This window comes from Lepidochelys olivacea, assembly GCF_965140295.1.
Source record: "Lepidochelys olivacea isolate rLepOli2 genome assembly, chromosome: 9".
Classification (NCBI taxonomy): Eukaryota; Metazoa; Chordata; order Testudines; family Cheloniidae; genus Lepidochelys; species Lepidochelys olivacea.
The window spans coordinates 77,175,277-77,199,114 of record NC_140419.1 but is presented as its reverse complement, the minus strand read 5'-3'; the positions used below and the strand labels follow the sequence as shown (position 1 = coordinate 77,199,114).

The window sequence follows — 23,838 nt, the reverse complement described above, 5'->3', positions numbered from 1 at the left end:
TATCCTAATCTGATTGAATTGAAATCTTGGCTCCCTTTAGGCTCTAATTTGATGGTCTTAGCACATGCTGAAATATATATACTACCTTGCCTATGCCAGACTTAAAATGTGCATGTGTTAGTTAACACACCTTTAAATGCTAAATTTAGGCAAGAATTTAGGATGAAACAAAGGTTTTAGGTGAGCACATATATAAGCAGGAACATAAAGAAGGACTCAAAGAACTACATCAGACAATTAGGACCAACTGTGAAACAATAAGCAATGCCCTATCCTGCTGGATCTTCAGGCCATCTGTCAGAGGCAAGCATAGGCTAAAATTTGGGATTTATCCACAGGGAAAGATCCTAGCTGATAATGGATGCAGAACACCTATAGCCTTCTTGTGGTATCTGGAAGTAAATGAATCCAATATCTCTTAGGCTCCATGGAAATGTTATCCAAGGGACTAAACTTTTCAGTATCCACTCTTCTGGTTGGTCCAAAGGCCTCTGAAATTATTATTGTCACATGAATTGTGTTGGTAGTAAAGTTGTTTTCCCACCATCAAAAACAAGATATCACTGATTCTAGATTAAGACTGCATCTAGTCAGAAGTTAAAGAGATAATGAGGTGGATCTCCTGAAACCCCATTCAAGTCAAAGAACAACCAACTACCTTCCTTTTCCCTCTTCCCCACCCCCTCTCGAAGAGCTTCACTAGCTGCTGAGTGATATAACAGAAGAGACACTAGATGACAGAATATATGTTCTGATGAAAGAGGCAAAACAGGTACTTGAGAAGTAACCAGAATTCAGCAGAATAAGCAGAGGACTTAAATTGGTTTAAAATTAGATTTGTCTGTAACCGGATCCCCTCTGACTGCCACCTCCAATCATAGTGTTACATCAAAAGTGTAGGTTACAAAACATTGGTGCTATAAAATAATGATAGCATATTAATTATCAATGGACTCAAGGAGAAAAGCCCACACTAGACTTACACTGGCAAAGACAAAATTGAGACATTAACTGATTTGCTTCTTATATACAGTCCTCAAAGTAAATCATACAAAATTAACACTGCTTTTAAACCACCAATAATTTCCAACTAAACCACATTACTAAAAATAAATAACACTCATGTACTTGTAGACATTTGCACATTAAATATTAACCTACAGAAATCAACGTACTAGTCTGTAAACCTCTCTCAAATTCTAAGCCCTGTACAAAATTAAATTAAGTTGCTCCTGTTAACACCTAATGCATGAGAAGGAATTAAACACATCAGCAATATTACTGTATAAAAAGTTTTACAGTTCACAGTTAAAGCAGTTTCACAGAAGAGGACAGTACGTTTTATCCTGCTAGTTCTATCAAGATCCTCTACTAGAAGAGCTGGCTATTAGAAGTCATCACAGCATTTCATAGTTTGCAAAGCAGAAATTGTGGCTGTAGGTTTGTTACTTATACCAAAAATATTTTGAAAGGCTCCTCAATAAAAGATAAAGCAAACTGACCAAGTAAAAGAAAAGTATTTTTTCAAGAGAACGAGAATGTGTCAACTCATGGATTATTACGACAAAAATCTGCTGTGATGTGACCTCTAAACCAGTTGTAATTATACTGCCATTTGACTATTAGGATTTTTTGGAAAAAAATATAGATTACCTTCTTCAATTTAAAGGAACATAATGAAAACACTTGTCATTTGTGTATTGAATGTTTGTTTTAAAATATGAGTGAATTTCTCTCTAAAAATAAGTTTTCTACATCAAATGAACGAAGTATATTCACTAAAGGTAGATAAATCTAAAAGTAATGGCAAAGTTTCATGGATCTATTGAACTTAATTAGGAAAACACTCAGTTTGACAAAGGAGATTAATGAATACAATAAGGGTTTCAGCTACAATTTTATAGTTTGGCATTGGTACAAGTCAAGGCCCATTATTCCATTCTACTAATGTAGAGACCAACATTACCACCATTTGTTTACTTTTGTACATCTTTCAGAACTGCAAGGTGAGTCCTCATCTTTACTGGGCTGAGAAAAAGATTAGAAACCCCAAATTTTGTTTCAAAAACTTGGTTTCTACCATTATTTAGGCCTTCCACGGTGGTCACCCAAATCAGTTGAGCTGGACAGTATTTAAATACCATTTCCACAATATTCCCACTCCACTAGGGTCAAGGCATAAGTTCTCTATAGCCTAGGAGCTGTTTATCTCAGATATTACTTTTTGGTCCAAATATACTAATTTCATGAGACTAAACAAGGAGTTTTAGTTCCGAAAGATTTAGAATAATGAACATTCACCAGATTTTTTTTTTTAAATCACCATCAGTAAAGTTTTGGGTCACAGCAAACAGAATCCCCTTTACATCTGATAATTTTTTCTTTACTATTGTTCCAAGATAACTATAATTGAAAACAAGTAAATCTTTTTTTCCAGTTTATTCACGCTGTGTATTTGCCAGTGCTTTATGTAGTAATATGCACGGTTAGTCCCATGCACCAACATCACTTACGAAGTGATCTGGGGGAGCTAAAAATACATTTCCCCTCCAAGTCTTGCAAGAGGGTCTTCTGCTGTAAAAGCAAAAGCAAACAAACTAAAGAGGCATTAGGCAGGTGTGTGCACAGACACAATGGGAAGGGGGACCTGAGCATGCAGGTTGATGGGTTCTCAAGGCTTGCTCAGAAAAACTCTTTCATGCATCCCTGGGTAGCTGAAAAAAAGACGGTTACTCACCTTTGTAACTGTTGTTCTTCAAGATGTGTTGCTCATATCCATTCCAATTAGGTGTGCGGCCGTCTGAGGATTTTTACTCTAGCAACACCCCTTGGGTCAGCTGTGGAGCCCCCTAGAGTGGCGCCTTCATGACACTAGATATATACTTAAGCCAACCCAGCGCCCCCTTAGTTCCTTTTTGCCGGCTACTCTGACAGAGGGGAAAGAGGGCAGGTTTGGAATGGATATGAGCAACACATCTCAAAGAACAACAGTTACAAAGGTGAGTAACCATCTTTTCTTCTTTGAGTGCTTGCTCATATCGATTCCAACTACGTGACTCTCAAGCCTTACCTAGGCGGTGGGGTCGGAGTGAAGTACTGTGGATTATAGGACCACTCTACCAAATGCCTCATAGTGTCTGGCTTGTCGGACTATGGTATAGTGAGAGGTAAAAGTTTGTACTGAAGACCAAGTAGCGGCTCTGCAGATCTCCTGGATTGGGCCCTTGTAGAGTGAGCGGTGGGGTTGGAACACCGGCCAGATCATAGCAAGCATGGATACAGGAAGTGATCCAAAGAGGAGATCTGCTGGAATGAGACCAGGAGGCCCTTCATCCATTCCACCACCGCGACAAAGAGCTGCGTCATTTTCCTGAACAGCTTTGTATGCTCAATGTAGAAGGCCAGGGCCCTACGAACATCTAGGGAGTGTAGCCGTTGTTCCTGACGAGTAGCGTGAGGTTTTGGGTAAAAGCCAGGAGGAAAACGTCCTGGTTGATATGAAAGGTCGATACCACCTTGGGAAGAAAGGCCGGGTGAGGTCATAGCTGCACCTCGTCCTTATGGAAGATCGTATATGGTGGTTCCGAGGTAAGAGCTTTGAGCTTGGATACATGCCTTGCTGACACGATAGCGACGAGGAAAGCCATTTTCCAAGAGAGGTATAGGAGGGAACAGGTGGCCAACGGCTCAAACGGGGCCCCGATAAGCCTGGAGAGGACCAGGTTCAGGTCCCACATGGGGACTGGCTGTCGTACCTGTGGGTACAGACAGTCCAGGCCCTTAAGGAACCTGCTGACCAGGGGGTTGGCACAGACAGATCAGCCATTCGCTCCTGGGTGGACAGCCGAAACGGCCGCCAGGTGAACCCTGATGGATGATATCACCAGGCCCTGCTGTTTCAGGCTCAGGAGATCATCCAAAATGAGACGCACGGACGCCTGAGTGGGGAGGGTGTGCTGCGGTGAGTGCACCAGCATCAGAATTGCTTCCATTTAGCCATATATGTGGCCTGAGTAGAAGGTTTCCTGCTACCCAACAAAACCTGCTGTACCAAATGAGAACAGAGTAGCTCGGAGTGGCTCAGCCATGAAGCATCCATGCCGTGAGGTTGAGGGGTCATAGGTCGGGGTGACAGAGGCTGCCATGATCCTGAGTGATTAGATCCGGAAAGAGAGGCAGTGGAACTGGGGCATCCACCAAGATCTCCAACAGCGTGGTGTACCAATGCTATCTGGGCCATGCCGGGGCAACCAGAATCAGTCTTGATCTGTCCCTGCGCACCTTGAGCAGGACCCTGTGTACAAGGGGAAATGGCGGGAAGGCGTAAAACAACCTGCTCATCCACAAGAGTAGGAAGGTGTCTGAGAAAGTCTGGGGAGTGGCCCTGGAGGGAGCAAAATGCCGGGCATTTCCGGTTGCTACACGAGGCAAACAGGTCGACCTGGGGAAACCCCCACTTTCGGAAGACTGACTGGATGATATCGGGACGGAGCGACCACTCATGGGATTGGAAGGACCTGCTGAGGTGGTCTGCCAACGTATTCTGGACCCCTGGGAAAACTATGCCACCAGCTGAATAGAGTGGGCTATGCAGAATTCCCACAGTCAAATGGCCTCTTCACGGGGGGGGGGGGGGGGAGAGGAACAAGCGCCCCCCTTGCTTGTTGATATAGAACATGGCCGTGGTGTTGTCTGTGAGGACTGCCACGCAACAACCATGCAACCGCTCCTGGAGGGCTTGGCACGCAAGATGCGCCACCATCAGCTCCCGAACGTTGATATGGAGAGAGAGATTGGATGGGGCCCATAGACCTTGCATCTGGATGTCCCTGAGGTGGGTGCCCCATCCAGGGGCTGACGCATCGTGACAAGGGACAAGGAAGGCTGAGGGGTGTGGAAGGGGACTCCTCCATATACTGCCCTTGGGTCTAGCCACCACTGGAGGGAGGCCAGGACCCCCTCTGGAACAGTGACCACCCTATTCAGGCTGACTCAACCTGGGCAGTAGGTAGACTGATGCCATCCAGGCTTGAAGAGGGCGGAGCCGTAGTCTGGCATGTCTGGTCATGTATGTGCAGGAAGCCATGAGTCCTAGAAGACTCAAGCACATTCTTGCCGTCGAGGTTGGGAAGCTTTGAAGGCTCCTGATGAGGCCTGACAAGGCTTGGAAGCAAGCATCCGGAAGGAGGGATCAAGCCTGCATGGAATCTAGGACCGCCCCGATAAATTCTATCCTCTGGGTCGGCTCTAGCATTGACTTCACCACATCGAACAGGAGGCCTAACCGTTTAAATGTGTCTGTGACGAATTGAAGGTGAGCCTGCACCTGCTCTTTGGTGCGCCCTCGGATGAGCCAGTCATTGAGATACAGGTATACCTGTATCCCTTATCGATGAAGGAAGGCTGCCACTACTGCCATACATTTAGTGAACACCCGGGGGGCCTTGGAGAGGCCGAAGGGAAGGACAGTGAACTGATAATGTTCATGGTTGACAACAAAATGGAAGAAGCGTCTGTGAGCTGGATGAATCGCGATGTGGAAATACGTGTCCTTCATGTTGGGGCGGCATACCAGTCTCCAGGGAAGATATAATGGTGCCCAAGCAGACCTTCAACTTTACCATGAATTTGTTGGAGTCCGTACAAGTCCAGGATAGGCCGAAGCCCGCCCTTTGCCTTGGGGATTAGGAAGTAACAGGAGTAGAACCCCCACTCCTTAGCTCCCTTGGAAACTCCTCCATCGCCCCCATGGCAGGGAGCGACTGCACCTCCTGGATAAGGAGTTGCTCATGAGAGGGGTCCCTGAAGAGGGACGGGGAGGGAGGGTGGGGAGAACGAAAATTGGAGAGAGAGTATCTCCTTTCCATCGTGCAAAGAACCCAACGGTCCATGGTTATGAGGGACCAGGCACGGTGGAAATGGGATAAACAATTCAAGAATGGGGTAGGATTCTGAGTGAGGTCCGGTACACCATCCTCGGGCGTCCCTTCAGAAGTTTTGTTTGGGACTCGCCGAGGGCTTGGAAGGACCTTGGGCCTGGCTGGATTGGTGGTTGGAGGGTTTTCTCCTGCCACCGCACCCGTCTCCTATAGAAGTCCTGCCTTGGCTGAGGAGGAGGGTAGGAGCGTTGAGGCTGCAGTTTAAATGGTTTCCGCAGGGTAGATGGTGTGTGCATCCCCAGCGAACGCATAATGGCCCTAAAGTCTTTGAAGCCCCGAGTGTCTTGTCTGAGAACAGGCCCCCTCCATCAAAGGGAAAATCCTGCAAAGTTTGCTGAAGCTCTGGTGGAAAGACAGAAGCTTGCAGCCAAGAAATGCGCCTCATTGCTATCCCTGAAGAGAAGGTCTGAGCAGCAGAGTCCACGGTGTCCAATGTGGCCTGCAAAGTGGTTCGCGCAACCATTTTGCCCTCCTCTACCAGAGCCCCAAACTCTTCTCTGGACTCTGGAGGAACCAGTTCCTTGAACTTCATCATGGAGTTCCAAGAGTTAAAATTGTATCGGCTCAGGAGAGCCTGCTGGTTTGCAATCCAGAGCTGGAGCCCCCCTGAGGAGTAGACTTTGCGCCCAAATAAATCGAGGCGCTTGGCCTCTTTCAATTTAGGTGTTGGGGCTTGCTGACTATGATGCTCCTTCTCATTCACTGAGGCCACCACCAGTGAACAGGGCTGTGGGCAAGTGTAGAGAGAATCATACCCTTTGGAGTGAACGAAACACTTCCGCTCCTCCCCCTTAGCACCTCCTCTGCTTGCAGGTTCATGTTCTGCGCCACCCTGCGCAAGAGTTCCTGGTGGGCGCAGAGGTCTATCGGGGGTGGGACCCGATACAGCAGTCCCCGCCACAGTCTCATCGGGCGAAGATGAGGATGCCGCCACGGGAGGGAGAGGATCATCCAGGGCCTCTTGCTGAGCTCTGTCCCACTGCTCCGGTCCTGCAACCTCAGTGTTCGGGCCAGGAACTGGAGTTGAAGGAAGAGGAGCTGGCGCCTGGAAGGACAACGCCACCGTCTCCATGCCTCTGGGAGCAGGACGGCTGGAAGAAGCCTCAGGCACTTGCGACTCGGACAGGGCCGAGTGAGAAGCCCCAGAGGGAACACCCTGGGCCTGGTGGTACACCCAGGGTGTCCAAAAGGGCCACTGGGTGGACCCTTGAGCAAGCCCCTCTTCTTGCGCTTGCCACTGATCCGCTCCGAGCCCAGGCGGCCGTGATCCGAGTGGTGGCGGTCTGAGACCCTGCCTCAGACCTTGATGAGTGAGAGGCGGAAAGCGATGGCCATGGTGGTGCTGAGTGGGTCTGCGCTGAATCATGTCGATGAGACAAAGTTGATCAGTACTGCAAAGCTAGAGATTGGTGCCAAGATGGAGAAGAACGGTGCCATGATGCTGGGGAGTGGTGTCTGGACCTAGATCGGTGCCGGGACCTGGACCGGCGCCTGGATCTGGACCTGGGTCTCAACGATGATGACCGGCGTCTACTCCTGGATGGCGACCGGAGCAGTGTCAAGACCAGTGCCAGAGTGGTGCCGCGAGTACGACTGCCGCCACGATGGAGAGCGGTGCCGGGACTGGGAATGGTGCTAAGGCTCAACCGACAGTGCCAGCGGGTGAATAAGAGTCAGCTTGCCCCTAGATGGTGCCACGCGGACAGCTGGCAGTGCCTTGGTCTGTTGAGGGGATGCTGATACAGTCAAGGCAATCAGATCCCTTGCCGCCGCAAAGGTATCTGGTGTAGATGGCAACTGGACCTCAACCACGCTGTGAGTTGGGGAGTCCAGACACACCGGACTCAACAGCTCCATCCTCGGTGCCGGAGTCAACAGTGTCGAGGCCGTCACCTGTGTCCCCAGGCACTCTGCTGTGGGACGAAGTTCTGGATCCGGAAAGGGTGGTGACTGCTGAGGTGGGCCAGCCTTTTCTGGCTTCCAGTGCCGCTTCTGACCAGGTGAGTGAGAGCAGTGCCAGACTGAAGATGTTGGTGCGGTGCCGCGGCGGTACCGTTCCTGTAGCTGAAGCTGGGGCGCTGCGTACCAAAGCGGTTGGCACTGGGTCTTGCTGCGCTGCTGGAGGCTGAGGACTTAAGAGTCGCCTCCATAAGGAGCTGTCTCAAATGAAAGTCCCGCTCCTCCTTAGTCCGGGGACGAAAGCTGTTGCAAATCCTGCACTTCTCCACCTGGTGAGATGCCTGAAGTGTCTGGGGGGAAAGAGTTGTGGGGGTCACCCATTGGCATGGGCTTGGAGCAGGATCTGCAGCGCTTAAAGCCCGGAGCTTTGGGCATGAGCCCAATCAAGTACGGTGAGGAGCGGAAACCCCTTTTTCCTCCCCACTAATACAAACTACTATACTATAACTAGAACTACAACTATTAATCTATAGCAATAACAAACTATGAACAAACTGTAGGGTGAACACTAGGGAGAGTGGAGAGTAGCAAAGCCAAGCTCCACAGTTCCAACGACTGTCATTGGTGGTAAGAAGAAACTGAGGGGGCACTGGGTTGGCTGGGGTATATATCCAGCGCCATGAAGTTGCCACTCCAAGGTACTCCACAGTCGACCCACCAGGTATTGCTAGGGTAAAAATTCTCCGATGGCTGAGCACACAGCGCGCACACACCTAATTGGAATCGATATGAGCAAGCACTCGAAGAACCAAACCTCCTCCTTTTAAAAATGCCTTTGAAAAATATTTCCAGACATGCTATTCAAAGAAAATTTGATTTTTGAAATTAGTCAGTTTGAAAATAAAAATAAAAATAAAAAAATCATGTTCATTTGAATAGCTTTGGTGTTACTTCAAATATTGCAGGCAGTTCTGATCTCCACAGTTTAGGAAGAACACAGAAAAAGTGTAAGATAGAAGTCCTAAAAGAGGAAAAAAAGATAAAGCAAAAGGAGGAGTAAAGACTCCTGCTACTTTCTTACCAAGTACTCTTGCACAAATCACTAGCATTTTGTCTCAGCTTACATTTCAGCACAAAGAATAAAATATTTAACTATTACACTGAAGTGTTAAGAGGATAAATGTTGATAAAGAGAAAGACTTTGAAATCCTTTGAGAGGTACTATAAAAGAGCAGAAGACATAACCTGAGGAAAGATCTAGGGAGTATTTACATTGGCCAGGAAAAGATGAAAAACAAACACAAGTATGAGAGGATGACATCACAGACTGATATAAAAGAAGAAAGTATGGGAGACAGAAGTCTCATTTATCTGCACTATGGTTAGCTCAAGTTTAAATACAGTGCTGCAAACAATGTGCTTCAGCTATATTCCAGAGGGATCCCCTCAAGGAAAAGCAGACCATGCTTATTAAGTCTTTTGACTCTGTCATCTAGTACCTATTGTGATTGTTTACATCACCTGGACATCTATTACCACCGAGAACTAAGACTAAAGCAGACTCATGGCATGGGGACAAATAGGCCAACTAAAAGATAACCTCCTCCTAACAATGCTCAGATCCCATATCGCCATCATTCTACACGGTTGCAGATTTTGTCACAGTCAGTCAAAAGGTACTACTGACCTGCTTACATCACATAGCTGAACTAGACAATTGCAGTACAATTGCTTTGATAATTCCTTTCCAGACCCAAAGAACTGATGGGAAACTACTTGCTCCCCAAAGCCCTCACTAGTGTAATCCCAGCGGGATCTATCTTGTCCTACATGAGAGCTCTTGGAGAGGTGATAAGCAACATGGATTTCATTGGCAACAATACATTGATGACATCCAGCTGTATATAGTTCCCTACAGGTGCCAATATTGGACACCCCAATGCTTATAAGAGATAAGAATTTGGATGGCTCAAATGAAACCTGGGCAAGACCAAAATCATGTTGGCTGGGAGAGGCAAAAGTTGTGAAAACCAAGCTGGAACACTGACCTCCCCTCCCACCTAGTTTCTCCCACCCCACCGCCCAGTGAAATCAGTTATGTAACGCCTTGGGGTCCTATCAGGCTAATCATTAATCCTGGATGACAATGTAGCAATAGTGTAAAGAAATGCCACCTTCTCCACCTTTAACTTATGAGAGGAATAGATGAAGTCTCCTACAAGAATCTGGTCAGTGAACCACTCTTTCACAATTTCCTAGAAACAGAAAATTAATCTACTATATCTTGGTCTAAAGGTTTAATCAATGCAGACATACAATCGAAAGCATATGACTCTTCTACCTATAACCATTGCTAGCTCCCAAGTACCTTGCATCAACAGTGTAAGATTTTGTTTCTGATTTTTCAAAGCCATCCACGTGGGTCATGGGTTGACCTAAGACAGCTCTGGGATAATGCATTTAACAGGTAATGTCCTGAGTTTTGTTATCTAGTCTGGAGGTGATGCATAAATTAGGTCTCAGAGTTAGTGTTTTGCTTGAGGGAGTCTGGCAATGGAATGAGCTCCAAAAGGAGATTCAATTAATTTAAAACCAGACTACCAATTTTTGAACATGCTGCAAAATTCCTCTTTTTAATAAAACTTTTTCACATATCTGGAGAGCTTTAATACTTAAACATACAAACAAAAATCCACATACTCCAAACAGAACTTGCTAGAATCTGGCAAGGGCAAGAACAGATTTCTCTATGATTTAGACCAGGGGTGGGCAAACTATGGCCCGGGGGCCGCATCTGTCCCTCTATACGTTTTAAGCCAACCCTCGAGCTTCCGCCGGGGAGTGGGGTCGGGGGCTTGCCCTGCTCCATGCAGCTCCTGGAACCAGCGGCATGTCCCCCCTCTGGCTCCTACACTTAAGGGCAGCCAGGGGGCTCTGCATGCTGCCCCTGCAGCTCCCATTGGCTGGGAACTGCAGCCAATGGGAGCTGCAGGGGCGGTGCCTGTGGAGGGGGCAGCGCACAGAGCTGCCTGGCCGCGCCTCCATGTAGGAGCTGGATGTGGGACATACTGCTGCTTCTGGTAAGCGCTGCCCGGATCACGCATCCCTGACCTCCTCCCATGCCCCAACCCCAGCCCTGATCCCCCTCCTGCCCTCGAACCCCTCGGTCTCAGCACAGAGCCAATCCTTCATCCCCAGCCCCATCTCAGAGCTTTCACCCCCAGCTGGATTCCCTCACCCCCTCCCGCACCGCAACCCCCAATTTTGTAAGCATTCATGGCCAACCAATTTCCATACCCAGATGTGGCCCTTGGGCCAAAAAGTTCGCCCACCCCGATTTAGATTATGGACCTGAATTACCTGTGCTGGGATTAGATACTACAGTGAGAGGCGTCATAGGAAACTAAGATTTTTCACATGTCAACACAGATCCCAAACAGTCAGATTATAACTACTTTGGTAATGACTGATCTGGGAGTAAATCAAATCTGTGAGCTAACGGGTGAAAGACTCTGTATTCCACTACATATATCCATGATCATACAACTGGAATGTCTGGAAGCAACTATTGCTCTTACTGAATAGTGGTAGCACTTGTGGAATATGACTATCAAACTCATCAATCAGACTGGTATTAAAAGAATTCTCTCCAACTTACATTAGGTTTTCCTACTGCCAATAAAAGACAAATATTGCTAAGGTTTTCAAAGCCATCAAAGGGAACTGGTCAGGCAATTCCCATTTGTACTGGAATTGGATACCCAAGTCAAAAGGCATTTTTGAAAATCTCAGCCTTTGTGCACAAATCAGACACCTGATATACTAGATCTGTTTGTGAAGGAAACCATGATTTCTACAGCTATTAAACAGCTTTAGAAATTGTCTTTCATTTTTATTAGGGATGTGATGAGCAGTAACTTCTGATGCAAAAGCACAAAAAACTGTAAATTAATTCTTACCTGAGATACATAACCAGGAGGCACAAATATCGGAGGCACAGAACCATTTGGTGACACCATAGGAACATGTGCTGGACCTGAAAAGGAAAAAAAGTGTAAGATTTAAAAGTGTTAGCACTTTTTACCACAGTGGGTATTCCAAATTTTACACAATCAGAAATCTCCTCACCCCTCCCCACTTTTATTTGATGGCCTAAAGGTAAGCACTCATTCATTTAAAAAAACGTGGCTAAGTTACATAGGCTGCCCATCCACATTTATCCACCCATCTTTAGACAACTGAATTTAAAATGGGACTTAAAAGTTAGGAAAATGGTAAGCAAATCTTAGTGTATACTTTTTCCATTTAAAAAACCCCAAAAATATTTTAACAGTGTTCATCAGCAGATATAAAGTCACCTCTGTTCACAGGAGTGATTCGCGTTCACTCAAAACAGCGCGTGGAATACAATTTTCATGTCTCACTAAAATGTTTGGAAACTTTTCTGTCATACTGCCCCATATAAATGCTCCACTTGGATATATACTACTTGGGTTTATTAAAAACACACCTGTGGATAGGAAATAATCATAACCGCTTTATGCTCTCACATACTAGATATTACTTAAATATCTGTATAGGATAATGCTGGTTTTCTTATCTTTCTGATGAGTAGATTTAAAATATAAAGTAACATTACTTATTACTCTGGCTATCTGCACTTGTAAAAAACAGCAACCATTTTTGTTAAGAGAATACAACAATTATTTTCAGAAAGCTGATCTTGGAAGTATTGTGCTATATAATATAAGCACATTTTTAAACCAATGTTGAAATCTGCAGACTTGCCATTTGCTACTATGGAACAAGGTCTCTGTAACTACATGGATATTAGTATTCACTCCTGAATAGCAACAGACTACAAATACCACAGTGTTAGAACATAAAAATGGCCATACTGAGTCAGACCAAAGGTCCATCCAGCCCAGTATCCTGTCTACCGACAGTGGCCAATGCCAGGTGCCTCAGAGGGAGTGAACTTAATAGGCAATGATCTAGTGATCTCTCTCCTGCCATCCATCTCCACCCTCTGACAAACAGAGGCTTTGGACGTAATTCCTTACCCAGAGATTGCACAGAGATTTTGCCATACAATACATATTAAAGTAATTTGGAGTAAGGTAGCTAAAACCCTCAATAAACTGAAGTGTTAAAATCCTGACACAATCATTACAAGTCAATAGTGTTATCTAATTAAGACAAGATTCAAATTGGCCTGCACTATATTTTATAAATAACCAGTGAAGTTTGTTAAGATGTAATACATCCAAGATATTTAACTCTCTTCAAGATTAACATTTATCTTCCAGTGGATTCCTATTCATGCTTACAGTACAGACTGAACAGACTCATTCACTGTATGACTGAAAACATGTAAACATACCTATGACTATGTAGTGGAAGTCTTATGGCAGTAGTTTTATGAAGAATCTTTTACATTTTTTTTTTCCCCTGTTTAACACATTTGATTGAACTCAGTGGAATTTTCTTTTACCTTGGATACACTGGATATGTCCATCTTCAGTTCTAATTGTGAAAGTTTCTCCTGGGTTTACCTGCACAAGTATAACCTGAAAACAAAAACACAGTAATTTCAATAAACTTCATTTAAAATATTTTAGAGATTTAAAAAAAAAATTCCTTTCCAGTCTCGTCTTACAAAATTTCTTATAGATGCAAATAGGGCAAGTTTAGAAATACTAATAATGTGGATTGAATTCCCATCAGTCTCAATAAATTATATAGTTATCCTTTATTCTGAAACATTCAAAATTGTTCCGATAATACCTACCAGTCATTTCCTCCCTAGTTACAGATGAAACGTAAGATATACTTTACTTTTCTTTGTCACCTTTGTTTTCCATGCCATTTCCCTTTTTTACTTAAATACCACTACCACATGATCTAAGAAATAAATACTTTATGCAAAGTCAATACATTTTGCTTTACAGTCTTCTCTATGACACCGCCTCAACAATCTCAGAATTAGATTGACAAGATCGGGCATCTAGAGAGAGTATTTATAAAAGATGTTCTACCCAAGAGGATATTTTACTCAAGAGTTTCCACACTGAAAATAGGTTAAAATATAGTTTGACAATGAGTTCTCCAAAGACCAATTAATTTTATGAAGAAAAATTATTTCTGAACTTGGTCATTAATATTTTCCATGCCTTCTCTTTTTGAGGACAAGCAGCCTATAATTTTCCTAGACACATTCAACCTACTTAAAATTATCCTTTATAATCAAATAGATATAATGTATTGACTGTTGTATCTGACTGTTTGAAATAGATAAAGCCTCTGGTTATAGTCTCTGTCAGTCTTATTTCTGAAGACAAAACCCTTGTGCATTATATTTTATATTGAAAATGTTTAAATCCATTATTTGTACCACTGTACAGCAATACAATTAAGCATTAAAAATTGCCTTAAGCTTTAAGTTAATTCTCAGTTTGTTTTTACAAGTGTGTGTTTTGCTCTATGGCTTGTAATAGCTTCTCTTTGGAGGAGCTGCAGCAGAAGGGATGAGACAGCAAGTTACACCACAAACAGTGGCAACATTACAATTGTTTATTACAACCTTTTGATCAGCTGTGCAGGGACAGGAACTGTTGGCAAGTTAACACTACCACAGCTGTAAAATAAATACAGGCTCTCCAATTCACACAAAAAGGCTTCTATGTAATTCCCAAATCAAAACTCTGGAAGCTGTATATACTAATTTCCTTGCTTTTGACACAAGCTTATTTAATCAATATTAAGTCAAGTCTTAAAGGAAAAGAAACACATTTAACCAGGGATTAACAAACAAGATTTTAGTCCGTTCAAAATGAATATGCGCCAGATTTTTGCCTACCTGTGCTGCGAAGTGTCAAGATCATAGTTGTTCCAATTAACAGCCCAATGGAATACACATAAAATGTTAAGTGCCTGGCTTGTTTGCATGCAGAGGCTACTCAATTTAAAACCTGAGGGAGCTCACTGAGGATTACTTGTCCTGTTTTCTACTTTGTGTTTACCTTTTACACCCTACTGTACAGGTTAACAATGTTAGAACTATTAGGAAAGGGATAGAAAATGAGACAGAAAATATCATAATGCCACCATATAAATCCTTGGTATGCCTACAGCTTGAATACTGTGTCCGGTTCTGGTTGCCTCATCTCAAGAAGGATACAGCAGACCTGGAAAAGGTTCAGAGAAGGGCAGTAAAGATGATCAAGGTTATGGAAAGGCTTCCATATGAGGAGAGTTAGGGCTGTTCAGTTTAGAAAAGAGGTAACTAAAGGGGGGGAAACTGATTGATGTGTATAAAATCATGAATGATGTGGATAAAGTGACTAGAAAATTATATATCTTTCCCACAACACAAAAATCACAGGTCACCTGATGAAGTTAATAGGCAGAAGGTTTAATACAAACAAGAGGAAGCAGCTTTTCATACAATGCACAATTAACCTGTGGAATGCTCTTCCGTGTGGGATGTTAGGATGGCCAAAAGTATAACTGGATTAAAAAAAAAAAACTAGCTACGTTCATGGAGGATTGGTCCATCTTAAGTCCATGAATATTAGCCAAATGATCATAAATGCAACCCCATATCTCCGACTGCCAGAAGCAGATCAATCCAACTGCCCTGTTCTGTACACTCCTCCTGAAGCTCTGGTAGATTCACTGTCAGACAGCATAAGGGGATTGATGGACAGTTGGTCTGACCCAATATTGTAGTTATATTATGTAATACAAAAAAACCTCACTACACTAAAAAACTAAGTATTTACTTTCTACATTGGTGGTTTTTCTATGGACATTTAATCTTTACCTCCTTTAAAGAATGAAGGAAAGTAAAAAGGCTTCAGGGATTATTTACTGCTGATGTTAGTCAAGAATTAAAAAAACACAACACCACACAGATTTAACTAATTTTTACTTTGAACAATGAGCTATAATTTGCCTTAAAATAAATGGCATCACATCCAACTAATCTTACATTCCTGATACCCTGCCAATTCATCCAGGAACCAGGATGGCTGGGGGACAATTTAAACCATGTATTATAGTGAAGTTTTGCCTGTGGTTCACCCTACATCTCAAACTACATTTTCAGTTGGTTATAAGAGCCGAGTATACATAGTATAACCACAGGAGAATGCTAGTTTTACAATGGCTAAAACACAGGGATCCTAAACACTGTCTATATTAAATGGTTCAAATAGTTAAACCCTCAATGTCTGCCATGAGGCATATTAGGAAGGCAGAAAAGCCACAGCAGAACGCATTAGAGCGCTCTCCCAGCTGCACACCTCTCACACTGCAGTAACTCACCTTGAACCTCTCATTACTTCAAAGGCACACATGGATTTACAGACTCTTGCTGTGCAACGTAAGTAAGCTTATTAGCATTTGATTTTTTAAAGGCTTTTGGATAATATCAATGTTTATTTTTACACTTTTATTTTTATCCATTTAAATTTCCAGTTTACACAAAATTATGGGTTTTAAGCATTTTTTTTTTATTTTATTGATGCACATTTCCACAGTTATGGGAAACTGTGAGGGAGCAAGCAATAGGGGAGACTGAAAATAATTTAAAATTCAAAAAGTTAAAGCTTTATAACCATTTGTAGCCATTAAAAAAAAAACAGTCTACATCACAAGTCAATATGCTTAAATCAAACTCTCATAAGTTCAAGCGGATTTCTTACTTTGTCTAATTGTAAATTTAGATAATCATCTATACAAGTATTTTTTCATTGGTTTGAGAGTGTATGAAAATCAACATTTACCGATTAAAACCTAATCCTTCCAAGCCTAAACATAAGGTAAGCAGATGCTGGTGTAGGTTGTCTCGAGGTATTTGACTGACCCATCCAGTGATGTGATCTACTTCTCTGGTTGAGTGTTTTTATTTGGTGATGGTGGATTTGAGTGTATTATGGTGTATATCCCAGACTCTCTTCTTGGAGCACACTATGTGGCTGTAGAGATCAGATTTCTTGGTGTGGTGAGTGGATCTATGAAGGTAGGTATGGTGATCGGTGGGTTTCTCATATAGAGTTGTCTGTACGGTTCCATTGTTGAAGCTGATCGTGGTGTCCAGGAAGATGTTTCTAGTGTAGGAGTGTTCCAGAGAGAGTTTAATGGATGGATGGTGGTTGCTGAAGCTGTGGTGGAAATCTATGAGGGAGTTGAAGTCGTCTGTCCAGCGGATGAAATCATCATCAACATATCCCAGCTACAGCACTGATTTTATGATCCATTACAGAAAGTAATTTGGAGATTTAATTTTTAATTATAACAAGTATTGTTTTGATTAGCTGAATATTAATGTTTGAAACAATTTCAGCTATGGCCTGTTCAGATGTAAGGGGGGGGGGTGGAGAATCATTCCTACACTATGGCTAGTCTCATATGCACAACAGTTTGGCTGCTGAAGTGTAGTTCAAACCTTCTGGCAGATGACGACAACTGAGTTAGATATGGGCCTGGGCTGTAAAGTTTGCCTCTAAATCTAAAGAGGAGGTGGTGTTCTTTTGAAGAGATTGTCCTATAAATTAAGTGAACTGTAGGCTCATAGGTCACAGTTGAAACTGAAATCAATAACTCAAACAGTAACTTTATAACAACCTCTCCACAACACTGTATGCTAAAATTCGAGGAAGTATACAGAAAGGTATCACTGCACTTATAGAATTAGCTACAGAAAATTCTTCATTCTCAAAAGTCGTCCAGACACACAGGACTTTGGAAATACCTAATTGCCTTCTGTTAACGATCATTCTGCCAATGCTGCAACAGCCCAACACTTTGCCACATGTTATTTTAATGTATGTAAGTAAAATGGCATATTGTCTTCAAAATTTTCAGAAGTGAAATCACCCCTGCTGCTCAAAGTGAAAGTACATTGCAAAATTAGTTGTTTAAGTGAATTTAGAAATTTACCACCGTTAAAAAGAATTCTCCCCAATGAGTGACTTTCTCCAACTCTACACTCTCTAGATGGATGATGTCTGCCCTCTTAAGCCTTCGATGCAGAGGGAATGAATACCAGGATTCTAAAACCCCAAGTCCTTATAACACAAATCTGTGACGCACTAAGTAGTTTAATCTGCTCTCATTTGCATCAATTATTATGGGAAAAGGAAGAAGATAATGTCCAGAGAACAACATGTTAAAATATAAGCTTAAGGTTCTTTGCAGGAATCAGCACTCAGTTTTCCCATTCACTCTTCTAAGCAAGTGGCTGCCAGGAACACCTTCAGAATAAGTTTTTGATATCCTACACAGAGAGAGGATTATGACAGTATTCAGGATTAAACTAAACTGGTTTCTATATACCAAGTGGTTTCTGGAAGCTGGGAGAATCCATGCAGCAGCTCCCACAAGGACACACTTCTCTGTAGGGTCCAATCACTACAGACCAGACTTTTAATAACTAGCATTCTGCCTCTTGCCTAGCCCAGTTTAAGACACACCAGATGTCAGTTGCTGCTGGAATAGTTAAACACTAGTCTTGCGACATTATCCCAAAAATATTTTCCTCCTAAATACAGTGCAGATGCTAAATAACTCATTGCTAAAGCAACTCTGAGAATCCATTCTTGACGTTTGCCCACATAATGGCTATGATGTAAAATATGCCAGATCTTAGTAAATCACACAGTCAGCACGTTCTCCGAAATGGACAGATGGAATGAAACTTCCTTTAGTTTCAGATACCATGGGTTCCTCAACCAATGAGAAGCAGAGATGAAGTTCCCCAATGATCTGATTATCTTTTTTATAACTCTGTAGATCAAGTTAAAATTCCAGCTGGATGAAGCTCTTGAACCTACCAGAGTTCTTCATTTTCCTGATGGCTCGCTGCTGCATGAAGACTTGGCTGAGGAAAATGGTTGCCACAAGTTAGGGAAGAATGACAGCTACTACAGCTTTTATAGCAGTAGGGTTTCTCTGCAGCACCCGGCCCTACCTTTGTTTTTGCCTCAGGGATCGCTACATAATTTAAGACATGATGCTGGGCTGCTTTAAATCCAATAACAATGGCATCTCTGTTTTAGGATTCCTATAGGAAATTGCTCTGCAAGCTGTGCCTTTGGCTTCTCTTCTCCATTTACACCCTTTTTGGGTGATCTCATCCACGGAGAGCTTCAACTACCAACTTTGTGTTGACAACTCACATATCTCTCTTCCCTCTATCCAATCCTATCTCTCTGCTTCCTTCTGAAAAGCTTGCTGTCAACTTGAACCTGACATGGCGCAAACGGAACAAGTTATTCTTCCTCCAAAACATTTCCCACTCTCTCCTATTCACTATTGCTGAAATAACCACCATCCTACAAGTCACGTAAGGCCAGAGCTTGGTAATTATCTTTCATTCCTCTATTCTTCACAGTCAGGCTGTGTTCAAATCGTGTCATTTGTTTCTTCCTTTCAGCACCTCCAAGATCCCACTCTTCCCTGCTCACACACAAAACCATCTCATTCCTCAGCATCTCTCACTTTAATTACTGGAACCTCCCTTTCTTGGTGATCTTCCTGAAACCCAATTGGTCACTAACTTTCAATTTACTATTTTCCTGGTGTAACATGATGCATCAGCTATTTGAATATTCTCTCAGCTGATGAGTGTCTAAAAAGAGGGATTTCACCTTGCTAAAATGCTAGGGTAGGCTAGCTCATATGCTTTTTAGCTTTTGTTTATTATGTGATATAAACTCTTAAAATTTCCCCAAATCCACACCCGCTATTTAAATTCTGCTGGTAAAAGTATAACATATTCCTTTGCTTGTTCCTTCTCTGAACACTTTCTAGTTTATCAATATCTTTAAAATAATGAGATGCCCGGAACCTAATATAGCATTTTCCAGTGTGGTCCCGCTAAAAGTGTACAGAGACTATAATCTCTAGGTCACATAACACTTCCTCTTTATATTTAGTACAATGCAGTAACCTTTAGAATGCCATATCCAATTGCAAACTCACTTCTAGTTTAGTGTTCCCTAGACGTACTAGCTTACACTTTATCAAGCTGAATATCATCTGTTTTTGCTTACAGTTCTAATCTCAGTAAGCACTCGTGTTATTCTTATGTCCTCATTCATATTCTGATCTCCTTCCAAATTAGCATAAACAATTTTCATTAGTGTGCTATGAACTCCTTTTTGTAGATCATTAACGAAGATATTAAATATCACCAACCTAACCGGTCCTTGCTATATCCTACTACACCTCCTTCCAACATTATTATTTCTTTATGGTACTGCAACCAATTTCTAATCCAGACTGGTATTTATATTTAAGACAGTTTGTTATAATCAAAGATTTTGTGAATTATCAAATGCTTTATTAAATTCAAATACACGCTTTTCTTCCATTGATTTTGTAATTCTATAACAAAGCAATCAAGTTTGTCTAGTGAGAAATATTCTCTCTAAGCTTTACTGCTTATTAAGAACATAAGAATGGCCATACTGGGTGAGACCAAAGGTTCATCAAGCCCAATATCCTGCCCTCTGACAGTGGCCAATGGCAGATGTCCCAAGGGGAATGAACAGACAGGTTACCATCAAGCGATCCATGCCCTGTCACCCATTCCCAGCTAGGGACACCATTCCTGCCCAACCTGACTAATAGTCACTGATGGACCTATCCTCCATGAATCTATCTAGCTCCCTTTTGAACCCCGTTATAGTACTGGCCTGCACAACACCCACTGGCAAGGAATTCCAGAGGCTGACAGTAAGTTGTGTGAAAAAATACTTCCTTGTGTTTGTTTTAAACCTGCTACCTATTAATGTCATTTGGTGGCCCCTTGTTCTTGTATTAAGGAAGTGTTATTTACTCATTCTCATATTTACTCTCTCTATACCACTCATGATTTTATAGATCTCTATCATATCCCCCCTTAATCACCTCTTTTCCAAGCTAAACAGTCCCAGTCTTATTAATCTCTCCTCATACGGAAGCCATTCTATACCCCAATCATTTTTGTTGTCCTTTTATGAACCTTTTCCAATTCCAATATATCTTTTTTGAGATGTGGCAACCACATCTGCACACAGTATTCATGGTGTGAGCGTACCATGGATTTAGAGAGGGGCAATATGATATTTTCTGTCTTATTATCTATCCATTTCTTGATGATTCCCAACATTCTGTTCATTTTTGACTGCTGCTGCACATTGAGTGGATGATTTCAGAGAACTATCCACAAAGACTCCAAGATCTCTTTCCTGAGTGGTAACAGCTAATTTAGACCCCATCATTGTATATGTATAGTTAGGATTATGTTTTCCAATGTGCATTATTTTGCATTTATCAACATTAAATTTTATCTGCCATTTTGTTGCCCAGTCACCCAGTTCTGTGAGATCCTTTTGTAGCTCTTCGCAGTCTGCCTGAGACTTAACTATCTTGAGTAGTTTTGTATCATCTCCAAATTTTGCCACCGCGCTGTTTACCCCTTTTTCCAGATTGTTTATGAATATGTTAAATAGGACTGGACCCAGTACAGATCCCTGGGGGGGCACCACTATTTACCTCTCTCCATTGTGAAAACGGACCATTTATTCCTACCCTTTGTTTCCTATCTTTTAACCAGTTACCAATCCATGAGAGAACCTTCCTTCTTATCCCATGACTGCTTATTTTGCTTAAGAGTCTTTGATGAGGGACCTTATCAAAGGCTTTTTGAAAATCTAAATACACTATATCCACTGGATCTCCTTTGTCTACATGCTTCTTGACCACTCTCAAAGAATTCTAGTAGTTTGGTGAGGCATGATTTCCCTTTACAAAAACCATGCTGACAATTTCCCAACAAATTATGTTCATCTATGGGTCTGACAATTTTGTTCTTTTCGATAATTTCAACCAATTTGCCCGGTACTGAAGTGAGACGTATTGGCTTGTAGTTGCCAGGGTCACCTCTGGAGCCCTTTTTAAAAATTGGCGTCACATGAGCTATCCTCCAGACATTTGGTACAGAAGCTGATTTAAATGATAGTTTACAGATGACAGAAGTCCTGCAATTTCACATTTGAGTTCCTTCACAACTCTTGGGTTAATACCATCAGGTCCTGGAAAATTATTGTATAGTTTATCAATTTGTTCCAAAACCTCCTCAAATGACACCTCAATTTGGGGACAGTTCCTCAGATCTGTCGCTCAAAAAAGAATGGCTCAGGTATCTCCCTCACATCCTCAACAGTGAAGACTGATGCAAAGAATTCATTTAGTTTCTCTGCAATGGCCTTATCTTTGACTGCTCCTTCAGCATCTCGATCGTCCAGTGGCCCCACTGGTTGTTTAGCAGGCTTCCTGCTTCTGATGTATTTTAAAAAAAATTTGCTATTACTTTTGGAGTCTTTTGCTAGCTGTTCTTCAAATTCTTTTTTTGGTCTTTCTAATTATATTTTTACACTTAATTTGCCAGAGTTTATGCTCTTTTCTATTTTCCTCATTAGGATTTATCTTCCACTTTTTAAAGGATGCCTTTTTGCCTCTCACTGCTTCTTTTACTTTGTTGTTTAACCACGGTGGCTCTTTTTTTGGTTCTCTTACTATGTTTTTTAAATTGGGGTATATATTTAAGTTGAGCCTCTGTTATGGTGTCTTTAAAAAGTTTCATGCAGCTTGCAGGCATTTTACTTTTGGTGCTGTACCTTTTAATTTCTGTTTTACTAACCTCATTTTTCTGTAGCTTCCCTTTCTGAAATTAAATGCTAACAATTCTTATTTTCATGATTCCATAACCTTCTATATGCTTAGTGATTTTTTTCCATTCTCCATATTTACATCTGAAGTTAGACTGAAGACAGCAACAGAAAAACTCTGATTTTGAATATCAGTACTACTCTGACTTTCCTTCCATTTCCTGTTAGTGTCCCAATTTTCAAGGAGTTTTCAAACAAGAATTGTCAGTAGTACAAGCACAATTTCTCTATAAAACACATAGCCCAATTATGGACAGTGTTGAAATATGCATCACTCCAATTAGCTTGTTAGGCGATTAATGTCATAGTAGGCAAAGTCTGAACTGACTGTTATGCATTCTAGTTTTACAGGTGTACTTGCCTGTTGTATGCTGTCCCCATTAACCATATGAGGTAGAAGTGGCACTTCATTCATTATAGGTGTGGCTTCTAATGGTGGTGGCTGGTCGGCCATCATGGCTAAAATGACCATTCGTTGACAGTGTTGCACATCAACCACCTGCTGAAATGAAAACACGGAATCAAGATTAGGGTGCTATTTTTATTTTAATAACTTTCTTACTAGACTCATTTTTACAGAAGTTTGCCCTTCACATGAGGTGTCTATCAAAACTTTGAAAAGAAAAATATAGCAGCTTTAGCAGCGTAGATTCTCTTCTTCAGAAGAAAGATTTTATATGAATTGGTTCCTTTACTGACACCACTCTCATCAACTCACTGACATTTTAAAGTCCTAAGAACAAAACATCAGACTTCCTTACTCCACAAAAAAGCAATTATCCCAAAGAGGTTAAAATCATTTCAATCTGAGACAAAAAAAAGTTACTACAAGAGCCACTTTCAAAATCACTGCAACTTAAAAAAAAAAAGAAAGCACAAATTATTGTTAATTCCAAGGATATTTAGTAGTTTTTAATCTGAAGCAATATTTATTGGGTGTATCTGTAGGCCCACTACATTAGACACACTAAAAGCCCAAAACATTTTCTTGCATGTGATGCTAAGGAACAGACTTGTGCCATACAGAACCTTACTTCTGCAAGTAAGTTCCTGAAATTCACTGTATGCATCTTTAAACTGAAAGAGCACTATCACATAGAAATCAGAAGTAAATACAGGAACTCCTCACTTAAAGTCGTCCCAGTTAACATTGTTTCATTGCTGATCAATTAGGGAACATGTTCGTTTAAAGTTGTGCAATGCTCCCTTCTAATGTCGTTTGGCAATCACCTGCTTTGTCCACTGCTTGTAGGAAGAGCAGCCCATTGCAGCTAGCTGGT

The 23,838-nt window shown here is 42.1% G+C and overlaps 1 protein-coding gene across 6 annotated transcripts in view; it reads right to left on the bottom strand.

Moving 5' to 3' along the window:
- Positions 1-23,838, bottom strand: part of LOC311526828 (fibronectin type-III domain-containing protein 3A-like) — a gene marked incomplete at its 5' end in the record, with an annotated part of 84,493 nt that overhangs the window by 37,235 nt on the left and 23,420 nt on the right. For 4 of the 6 annotated variants that reach the window (XM_084640280.1, XM_084640282.1, XM_084640278.1 and 1 more), the window contains 3 exons: positions 11,798-11,874; positions 13,333-13,408; positions 22,920-23,060. In XM_084640280.1, coding sequence (XP_084496406.1) covers positions 11,798-11,874; positions 13,333-13,408; positions 22,920-23,030 — 264 coding nt within the window. The remainder of the gene's footprint in view (positions 1-11,797; positions 11,875-13,332; positions 13,409-22,919; positions 23,061-23,838) is intronic. The other 2 variants (XM_084640281.1, XM_084640277.1) reach the window with 1 other exon arrangement.